Below are 11,016 nucleotides of genomic sequence, written 5' to 3'. Positions count from 1 at the left end.
TAAATATTTCATAGATTATTCTAGAAAGAGGTAGCTCCTAATTGTCTCTAACATCCCCTCTTGACCTTTTATCTATACGGATAATAATTATATCTTAGGATATAAACTTCATGTCCTAATATTACACTAATTATATAACCCATTTGGAATGGGGGGGGGGGGGGAACCAAAACCGAGTGACTTAAGGGGGTTTTGCTTTCGAAAACATACTGTCATTTGCTAACGCCTGTAAGCATAAAACTAAAAGTAATCGAATCAAATTACAACTGAAATCTGAAGCTAAGAATACATATTATGGTATATCTTCCGCCAATCCCTGTCGTATGGGAAATAGAAAACAAAATAGAAGAAATGAGGGCATGTCTTTGTTTTGTTTCAAGTGCTTGTGTCGAACATTTCCTGGTACCTTCTCGGTGAGTCCTGCATCTGCAACCTCATCTCCCTGCGGAACCTCCTGATGAATACATCAGCGACATGGTCGATCTCGTCCTCGATGTTGAAATATAAACCATCGTCTCGAGGACTTGGAACCAAATCTACGACGGAGGACGTACTGTCATCCTCATCTATGTCAAAGAGACAGTGCGTTAGGTCCGAGTAGTCTTCTTCTTCAACATACTCGAGTGGCTCCATAAGCCCTGGGCTTGGAGGAACCTCCTCCCTCGCAGCATCGTACATCACTATTGCCTTGCCGTAGCCCTCGCCACCATGGCCACCTTTAACTTGGCCCTTTAGTGCCTGGATCTTGCCGGAGATTGCACTCATGAGGAGTTTCTTGTTCCGAAGCAGGTCGAAGAACATGAGCCTGGCTTTGCTCTTGACGCCCAAGGTCTTGGCCTTCAGTAGTGCTGCAAGAACAGTACCGATCTGCTTGAGGAAAGAAACAGCCTTCTTCATCTTCGACAGGGAAGGGAATGGGGAGGGTGGATGACGAAGCTTGACAAGAAGTGAATAGGTGAAGTGTTTCGGCATGGAAGGATGAGTCGAAGGCTTCTTGGGTTTACGTGGACAAACGATGAGAGGCAGAAAAGACTCGAGGAGTTCAGTTCATCAGATGGACAACTGATGAAGAAGAGAGATGACCAAAATATACATGATGTGAGGTAGCAGCACTGTCATGGGCCTTCTCTTGTGGGTGTTGATTGGTATTTATAGGAAGTGAGAGGTAGCCACATCCTAAACTAAAGCAAAACAAATAAGAAGAAGAACAATGAAAATAACTCGAGCTAGGTGGAGTGGGCACCGAAGAAAAGCTGAAAGTGAAAGGAAAAGCTGTGGAAAGTAAACAGCATGAGGAGATACCAAAGAGCCAAATTAGGTAGGGGGAGGGTACTTTTGACCCAAGTTGGCAACATCAAGAACACTACAAAGTCGGCAATTGGAGAGATTAATATCTAACTAATAGCCCCTTGTTTTGAGCCAGCAGCTGGGCTCGCTGAATTCAGGTGTCCATACTCATCAACATCTACAACTTAGCTTCCCTCATGCTGAATTTAGTGTGCAGTAGGAGGGGCAAAACTTTATACACGCACGCACAATGTCTAAGATTAAAAATTTTGCTAAACAAAAAAGTATCATCCACGTTCGAGTCTTTGAGGGAGAAACACCGAGCTCCTGATGAGATTGTTCGAGGTCATCTAAGGTGGAAACGTCGAGCTTTCGAGTAGGTTATTCGAGGTGTCATTTATAAAAAAATCAAGGTCAAGAGAGGTTTCTCGAGTTGATTCATTCGATGTCCAAGTTAGTAACCCGAGACAGATGACTGCGATTGTCAATGGTAAAAAAAGAAGTAATTCATTAATTGTGTCAAAAGTGAGATTTTATATTTTTTGTGAATAAATAATATATTATGTGAAATATTCTTTGAGAGACAACTTTTAACCATTTTTAATAACTTTAATTTAATTCTTTTTTCATATAGGCGATAAGAATAAAAATAATACATAATTGTCTGCTTTGGACCTATATGCATGCCAACGAACCAATGAGAGGTAGCTTTTGTCTTTTTTTTTTCAATTTGAATATGTGTCGAATAATAATTGATCGATGATATTTTTCTTACCAAGAAGTGTTACTTATCCAAGTGTATCCGAAAGGAGAGCTCAATTATTAAAGGCTTTCACCCTACTAACATATTTTAAGATTTAAACATATGGATCATATGGGCTTCTTAAGATGTGCTCCTCAACACTTTTATGTAATGTGTTGAAAGTGACGACCGATAGTTACTTTCTATGTGCTAAAATGTAAGGTTTCTCCTTTTGTATCGAGAATTATCTCGCGTAGCTATTCTCTACCTACTCGTTCTGAAATTTTACCCAAAAATATCTATATAAATATTGTCATCTCCATGCGAATTAGCAAGCCTTCTAATCATTCCAATAAATGAGATCGTTAATATGTTTAATATTTATTTTCTGTGGTGTGAATGACAACCACAATAATAACTTTTTTTGGTGCTATCTAGTATTTCATCCATTATCAAGCTTAACAATTGCACAAATAATTGGCTATAGAGAATCCCATGACATTTTTTCTTTTTCATAATAATTTATAATTTATTAATCATATATATATATATATATGTATGTATATATATATATACATATATACATATATATATATACATATATACATATATATATACATATATACATACATATATATATATATATATATATATATATATATATATATATACTTTAAGAAGTGACGAAAGTATGTATGTATATATATATATATACATATAATTTTTTTCAATAGAAGAAAGAGTGCAAAAATCTAAAGCATTACTCGGAAGTGACGAAAGAGCAGACACAAAGTCTCCCTATACCGTCTCTTCCTTCCTACTTTAAGACCCAACCACAATAATGTGAGAGAACTCACTCTGACCAGATCTCATCATCACGTTTTGCACCGCCAACCCCGTGTCTTTGGCCGAGCTCTCGGCACGCAAGAGCAATAGAAAGCAAGATTTTGAGCTCCTTTACGTGATCCCGTTGTCGTTCCTCCTTGCACATGTTCTATAAAAGCAAAAGGAGAAGAGTTAGGGTTTATGAATTCCCTTTTAATACCAGAAAAAGTTCTTTTATTGCATTAAGTAATCGTCTTGTTTGTTTTCACAATGTTTTACCTTTTAGATATGTAAATACAGTGGCACAAAATGTTTGAGACGTTCCTCAGGAAGTGATCAAAATTGTTCGGAAAACTAAGCTAAGCGTTTGAAGAGAGTCGGTTCTCGCCCAAATGCTACAAAAATTGCTTTGATCCGCATGCCTTGACTAGCTTGCAGGGCTGTGTGAGCGTTACTTGATAGCTTTTATGAGTTTGTCCTCGTTGATCCTTAAGAACGTATTCCAAACCTGCAATCTCGAAAGACCTCGGGAAGGAAGCATAATCATAAAATCTATAATTATAATTATATTATTATTATTAAAAAAATTTAATGTTAAAATCAAAATCAAATACCGATAGATCAAAATCAAAATTGTATATCTTTACATGTCATTTAGAAAACCTTCATGTGATCTATAAGCGTACAATCATTGTATCCGAAAGTGCACCAATGATGATCTGAAAGTGCTACGATCATCACAATCTACCGTTCTGTCACGGCCTTAGCTGGAATTGCCTAAGGCGTGAGGCACCCTTGCGGCCAAAGACGCGAACTTAGCTTGCGTTGCCTAAGTCACGAGTCACCCCTTGTGGCAAAGACACGAACTTAGCTTGCGTTGCTTAAGTCGCGCTTCGCTCTTACAATATTGCTCTGTAAGGATTACCTCACTTGTAACCTCTTGCAGGTCCCGAAGGGCCTGTAAAAGAGAAAGTTGGTTAGTTCGAAAGAACGAGCAATGGACAAGTCCCGAAGTCTCACGAAAAGGGGAAACTTTACAAGCAATTCAGCGAGCACCTTGCGTGCACAAGAGAAAAGAGGGAGAGGGAGAAAACAAGGCTTTAGAAGGATGAATGAACAGCTGCAAGCCCACAAACAGCCGCTCACCTGGTCCCGGGCGCGAAAACAAGTTCCCATAAAGGCCACGTGCGAACTTGCGAAAGAGAGTTCAATGCCCGGTATATAACCGAAGCCCCATCCAGCCCTATACCACCCGGGGGGTTCAAAGGGGCTGAGATAGCTGATGTTTTGGTGAGCGGAGGCAGATTGCAGAAATCAGCCTGCGGCACGCGAAAACGGAGTTGTTTTGGGCTATTTTGGGGCTGTTTTGCTTGGTTCGGTGAGCGGTCACTTTGTAACGCTGCAGCTTGTTCGAACTTATATTTTTACAAGCAAAAATGACCCAAAACCAAGAGAAAACATGCTATCAAGCAGCTGTACATGTAGGTGTGAGCGACGAACAGTTCGTTGAACGAAGTTGTTGCGGGTGCGCGACGGCCGTTCGTGACATTCTCCCCTACTTAAACTGTCGACGCCCTCATCGACGCTTGTTGGTAGTTGTTGATGACTTCTTCTTCATGTCATAGGACGTATTCAGGCTCCCAACTGGCTTTAGTTCGGGGAAGCTTTTGCCACTTCACTAAGTACTCTATCTGCTCAGCTCCGTTGGGTAGCTTTATCTTGCGGTCCGCCAGAATGGTTTCCACTCGCTTCTCATAGGAGGCTGTGATGGGAGGTAGCCGAGTTGGAACATTTCGGGAAGCATCTTGCGGATCCGAGTGGTAGGCTTTTAGGTTGCTGGCGTGAAGAACGTTGTGAATTTTGAACCATGCCGACAGCTGCAACTTGTAAGAGACGTTGCCTACCCTGTTGATAATTGGGAAGGGTCCTTCATACTTGCGCACCAATCCTTTATGGACTCTGTTCCTAAAGAATTGGAGTAATGTTAGTTGGAGCTTTATCAACACCAAATCACCAACTTTGAACTCTTGCGGTCGCCTTCCCAAGTCGGCCTACTTCTTCATCCTTTTTGCCGCCTTCTCCAAGTAAGCCCGCGCAATATCTGCATTTCGATGCCACTCCTTTGCGAAATGATAGGCTGATGGACTGCTCCCAGTATACCCAATTGCCATGGTGTGCGGAGTCAATGGTTGTTGTCCTATGATGATCTCGAAGGGGCTCTTGTTGGATGCAGAGCTCCGCTGCAAGTTGTAAGAGAATTGGGCAATGTCTAACAGCTTCACCCAATCTCGTTGATTGGCACTCACGTAGCGCCGGAGATATTGCTCCAAGAGTGAGTTTATCCTTTCAGTCTGGCCATCCGTTTGAGGGTGGAGGCTTGTAGAGAAGTATAACTTTGACCCCAACAATTTGAATAGCTCGGTCCAGAATCGTCCCAGGAACCTAGCGTCTCGATCGCTAATGATATTGTACGGGACTCCCCAATACTTCACTACATCCTTCATCATCAACTTGGCCGCCTCCTCTGTTGAACAGTGTAGGGGAGCAGCAATGAAAGTTGCATACTTCGAAAACCGATCGACCACCACGAGTATCGATCCGAGCCCCCCTACAAGTGGCAAGCTTGATATGAAATCCAAGGAAATGCTCTCCCACAGCCTTTCTGGTACGGGCAACGGCTCCAAAAGTCCCACCGGCTTCCGCTGCTCCACCTTGTCTTGTTGCCAAGTAAGGCATGTTCGAACATATTCCTCCACATCAGTCCCCATCTTCGGCCAGTAGAAGGCCCTCTCCATGAGAGCCAACGTTCTGTGAATGCCTGGGTGTCCAGCCCAAAGGGAATCGTGACACTCTTTTAAGAGTTCACGCCTTAAATTGTCCACTTGGGGAACATAAACCTGATAAGTTCCTAAAGTCTTATCGTAGGCTCTGATACCAAATGATAAGACCCTAAAGTCTTATCGTGGAAGAAAGGGGAGAAATGGGGATGATAATGATCGCTCCGAGGGGATCGACCTCCTTGATCGCTTCGAGGGGATCGGCCCTCCTTGATCACTTCGAGGGGATCGGCTTCCTAGGGTTTGTCACAAGACAAAAATAGTTTTTTCATAGATTACTGAAAAGAAGCAGTTACATCCCTATTTATAGAGTTCTACCTAGAGTCCATTAGGACTTAAACTCTAATAATAAATAAATATTAAATAAACCTATACTTGACTCTAACAGAACCAAACCGACTCAATAAACAACTGGACTAAACAGACTCAATAAACATTATTCAAAAGCTTAGAAAAAGGGTCCTAACAGTTCCTCCCTCTTCAAATCAACCTTGTCCTCAAGGCTGAGCAGCATCAATCTCAGGGAGCTTCTCTTTCAGCACTTTAGCCATAGACTATCTGCAACGCATCACAACCTGTTGATCAAGTAAGTATGGTCTCCACTTTTTGAGAGTGTAAGCAACAGGTCGATCTTTCAGTGTAGTAATTGTTGCATGAAACTTCTGGCCCTGTATAATCAATTTTATCTTTGAACCTTTGCTATCACAAGTGAAAATTCGTCCATTAATGATCTTTACTTTGAATCTGTCATAGTCTTCAATGTGATGAGCCAATCGATCAACAGTCTCACTATCCATAGAATTATTAGTGCTACCAGTATCAATCAAAACTATAACAGGCTGATGTTCTAGAGTTTCGCCAACTTCCATAGTTTGCGGGTTAGAGTAATCGGCTAATATATGCATTGTATGTACGGTAGGTTCAACGTCTTCATTAGAATTTATACCTTCATGATCGGAGTCCAACTCTTCTGCTTTTGGTTCCTCTCCAATTGGCTCAATCAACATATGCTGCCCTTGTTTACATTGGTGCTCCATACTCCACTTTTCATCATAGTACAAACCCTTTGCTGATCTTTCCTTAAGTTCTTCTTGGGTTAGTCTTCGGGTGTCAAGGCTTTGGTTGGGAATAGATAGGGCTAGTGGCTTACTGATCATCTGGTTATTGTCACTTCTATTTCCATGATTTTCTCTGTTGATTTTTTTCTCATGTAGATGTGCGAATGAGATCGCAGCTATCATAGTGCGAGGTTGATGAGCCTTAACTTCACACCGGATCTCTGGAATAAGACCTTCAATAAATGTATCCAGAAGTTATCGTTCCAACCAATCTCTAGCTTGATTTGATAATCTTTCAAACCTACTCTGATATTCCAACACTGTAGAAGTCTGACAAATTTTTTAGAGTTGTCCATCCACCTTCATGTATGAGTAGATTGTGTCACAATCTTGGGGCATTTTTTCTGTATTTTCATATCTGTGCAACGTAGAACTTGAGCTCCCACCTTGTTGAAATTTACTAAAGCTCCCCAGTAAATCCTTTCTAAAATCATTAAGTACTTCTTGTAACCGGTTCTCAATTCTAATTTCCAATGCTTCCATTTGTGCTTTCACTGAGTTGTCGGTGGCCATTTCGTAAGACTGCAAATCTGTAATCTCAACTCTTATTTTTGGTGTTGGTCAAGGGCATTAATCACTGCCCTACTCGGTGCTGTTGTTGTGATGCAATCGATGGTAGCACTATTGGAATGAAGGGTTGCTACGAGGATACGGGGATGTAGCTGTGTTCGCTGCATGGGAGGCAATGATGCTTGCTGTGGTCGCTGCGTGGAGGGATCGCTACTGCTGAGGGCTGGGAGGCAGCGATGGTAGTGCGGCTAGGGGCAGCATCACCAAGGGCCTATCGCTGTGGTGGTTGCGATGGTGCGGATGGAAGGCAGCGTTGCTCTGTCTCTACCGCACTATGGAAGGAGGCGTTGGTGATGCCGATGAATCACGAGCGGTTAAAGATGCGACGGTGCCGTTGAAGCAGTCGAGGTTAAGAAGAGGAGTCGGTACGTGCGTCGCCGAGGTTGAGGCTGCAGTGAAAAATAGGAATCGACGGTGGCAGGCTGGGCGGCAAGCGGCGTCGTCGCTGGCTGGGCAGCAGCGGCGACGGTGGTGGCAACCGGCGTTCGCAGCAGCAAGAGGACCGGCGACTGCTTTGCAGCAGCAAGAGGATTGCTCTGTTTCGGTCACCAAGGGACAGAGCAAGGGGGAGTGGCAGCGGTCGTTCTCGCCCGAGCCAAGGGGGAGCGGCGGCTGGGAGGCGAGCGGCGGTCACCTCACGGTGGCTGGCAGCGGTGGTGGATCGGCTGGAAGGCGACGGCGCTCGAGGCGCGGCTACGATCGACGAGGGGCTGCGGCAACAGAGGAAGCTCTGTTTCTACAACCGCTGCAACGAGGGGCTGCGGCAACTGGCGGCTGCGGCTGCGACCCGGGGGGGGCTTGGTTAGGGTTGCCTTACAGCGGCTGTGATCGAGCGATCGGGAAGCAGCGGCAGCGGTGGAGAAAAAGGCAGCGAGCGTCGTGGGTGGCCAGGAAGTTGCGATGCTGGAGATGGGAAACAGGGTGCTCTGTTTCTATCGCACCACAGCCGGAGCCACTGGCGATGCTGGCAACAGCGGTGCGGCGGTGAAGAAGGAGGCAGCAGTAGTGGCGCGGCTAGAAGCAGTGTCACCAACGATCGCCGACGAGGGGAGGTCGAGCGGCTGCGGCTGCGATCCAAGGGGAGGCGGCAACGACACTAGGGCTGGGATGGACGCTGGCAGCGTCGTCTCCTGGCCGGGAAACAGCGGCGGCGGTGGTCGCCGGCCGGGAAGCGGGGCGATGGTGGGCGCTGGCCGGAGAACAGCAGCGGCGGGTGGGCTGGCCGGAAGCAGGGGACGCAGGGGTGGGTGCGGCTTCTTCTTCCTCTCGTATTTCTTTTTTTCTTCTCTCTCTTTTTTTTTTTGTTTTTTTTGTTTTGTTTTTTTTTGGATTGAGATGGGGCAGCGAGGAGGTCGAGCGGTGGTCGAAGGTTGCTGGCCGGGGAGAAGAAGCCGGGGAGAAGAAGCGACAACGGTGAAGAAAGAGTTGCCTTGTAGTGGTGGTGGGGAAGAAGGGAAGCAAGACTGCGGCGGGTCAAGGATCGTGGCTCTGATACCAAATGATAAGACTTTAAAAGTCTTATCGTCGCTCTGATACCAAATGATAAGATCCTAAAGTCTTATCGTAGGCTCTGATACCAAATGATAAGACCCTAAAGTCTTATCGTGGAAGAAAGGGGAGAAATGGGGATGATAATGATCGCTTCGAGGGGATCGGCCCTCCTTGATCACTTCGAGGAGATCGGCCTCCTAGGGTTTGTCATAAGACAAAAATAGTTTTTTCATAGATCCCTATTTATAGAGTTCTACCCAGAGTCCATTAGGACTTGAACTCTAATAATAAATAAATATTAAATAAACCTCTACTTGACTCTAACTGAACCAAACCGACTCAATAAACAACTGGACTAAACAGACTCAATAAACATTATTCAAAGGCTTAGAAAAAGGGTCCTAACAAAACCCTATTCCCTTTTGTGTAAACAAGTCCCTCTTGGACCCAAAATCGTCGTGCCTTGCCTTCTTTGATGAGCTGCATCAGGATAACTGCCTGGGGATCACTATACAGTCCATCCCTGATTCGGGAAAGGAAGTTGGAGTGCAACTGACTTGCTTGGCCTCTGCCCTCCAGTTGTACGGCATTCACGCATTCCACTTTCCAACTCAGCGCATCGGCCACGACATTCGCCTTCCCGGGCTTGTACTCCATTGCCATATCAAATTCAGCCAGGAAGTCCTGCCATCGCGCCTGCTTTGGGGAGAACTTCTTCTGAGTTTGGAAATAGCTCAGGGCGATGTTATCCATCCTCAGCACAAATCGCGACCCGAGGAGGTAGTGTCGCCAAACTCGTAGACAGTGGATCACTGCTGTCATCTCCTTCTCATGCATTGGATACCGCCGCTCGGTCTCGTTGAGTTTGCGGCTCTCGTAGGCCACCGGATGACCTTCCTGCATGAGTACCCCCCCTAATAGCGAAGTCTGAAGCATCTATATGGACTTCAAAGGGCTCTCCATAGTCCAAAAATTTGAGCACCGGTTCTTCTAGAACAGCAGCCTTCAGATCTTGGAATGCTATCTCACATTTGTCAGACCACTTTCAAGGCTGCTCCTTCTTCAGCAACTCCCTCAGTGGGGTTGCCCGCTTCGAATATCCCACTATGAAGCGTCGATAGTAGTTGACGAAACCAAGGAAGGATCTCAACTCTGGCACCTTCTTTGGAGTTCGCCATTCCGCAACTGCTTGCACCTTCGACTTATCCATCCGAATGGAGCCATCACCGATTCAATGCCCCAAGAATAGGATCTCAGTTTGAGCAAAGTAGCATTTCTCCCTTTTCATGAACAAAGTGTTCTCCCTGAGAACCTTGAAAATCGTCCGAAGGTGCTTGACGTGCTCCTCGAGCGTTTAACTGTAGATGACGATATCGTCTAGGTAGACGATCATGAACTTATCCAAATACTCCTTGAATAGCTGGTTCATGAGAGTGCAGAATGTGGCCGGAGCATTGGTTAAGCCGAAAGGCATCACCAAGAACTCAAACGCTCCATACCTGGTCACATAGGTAGTCTTCGCTTTGTCGCCTTCAGCAATGCGCACCTACCAATACCCCGACCGAAGGTCAAGTTTTGAGAAATACTTAGCCTTGCCCAATTGGTCGAATAAGTCCGCAATGAGCGGGATGGGATACTTGTTCTTCACTGTTACTTTGTTGAGGGCTCGGTAGTCGACGCATAATCGGAGGCTCCCATCTTGTTTCTTCTGGAAGAGAACTGGAGCTCCGAAAGGTGCTTTAGAGTTGCGGATGAGACCACCGCTTAGCAGTTCGCCTAACTGCTTCCTGAGTTCTGCCAACTCTGGCGGGGGCATGCGGTAGGGTGGTCTCGCTGGAGGCTTCAATCCTGGCTCTAGCTCGATGCTGTGATCCACGCCTCTGCGTGGTGGAAGAGTCTTCGGTAACTTGGGTGGCATAACGTCTTTGAACTCTTTTAGGACGTTCACCACCACAGCAGGTTCTTGAATGGCCTCCTCGTTGAGTGGCTCTAGCTTCATAGCAGCCACGAATGTCAATTCGCCTTTTCGCACCCCTTTCTTTAGTTGTAATGTCGAAATGTGTTGGGGCTCCTTAGTTCCTCTCCGAGAGACGGGAACCACGCAGGGGTCATCGCCTCCCATCATACATAGGGAGTTCAAGAATGG

The 11,016-nt window shown here is 45.4% G+C and overlaps 1 protein-coding gene across 1 annotated transcript; it reads right to left on the bottom strand.

The window, feature by feature from the left end:
* Positions 1-205: 205 nt before the first annotated feature.
* Positions 206-1,105, bottom strand: LOC135609055 (uncharacterized). Its single transcript, XM_065102140.1, has one exon. The coding sequence runs from the start codon at positions 970-972 to the stop codon at positions 376-378; it is 597 nt and encodes a 198-aa protein (XP_064958212.1). The 5' UTR covers positions 973-1,105; the 3' UTR covers positions 206-375.
* Between the last annotated feature and the right edge of the window lie 9,911 nt (positions 1,106-11,016).

Source organism: Musa acuminata, chromosome BXJ2-4 (assembly GCF_036884655.1).
Source record: "Musa acuminata AAA Group cultivar baxijiao chromosome BXJ2-4, Cavendish_Baxijiao_AAA, whole genome shotgun sequence".
Taxonomy (NCBI): Eukaryota; Viridiplantae; Streptophyta; class Magnoliopsida; order Zingiberales; family Musaceae; genus Musa; species Musa acuminata.
The sequence above is the reverse complement of the archived record's forward strand: the minus strand, read 5'-3'. Positions and strand labels throughout refer to the sequence as shown.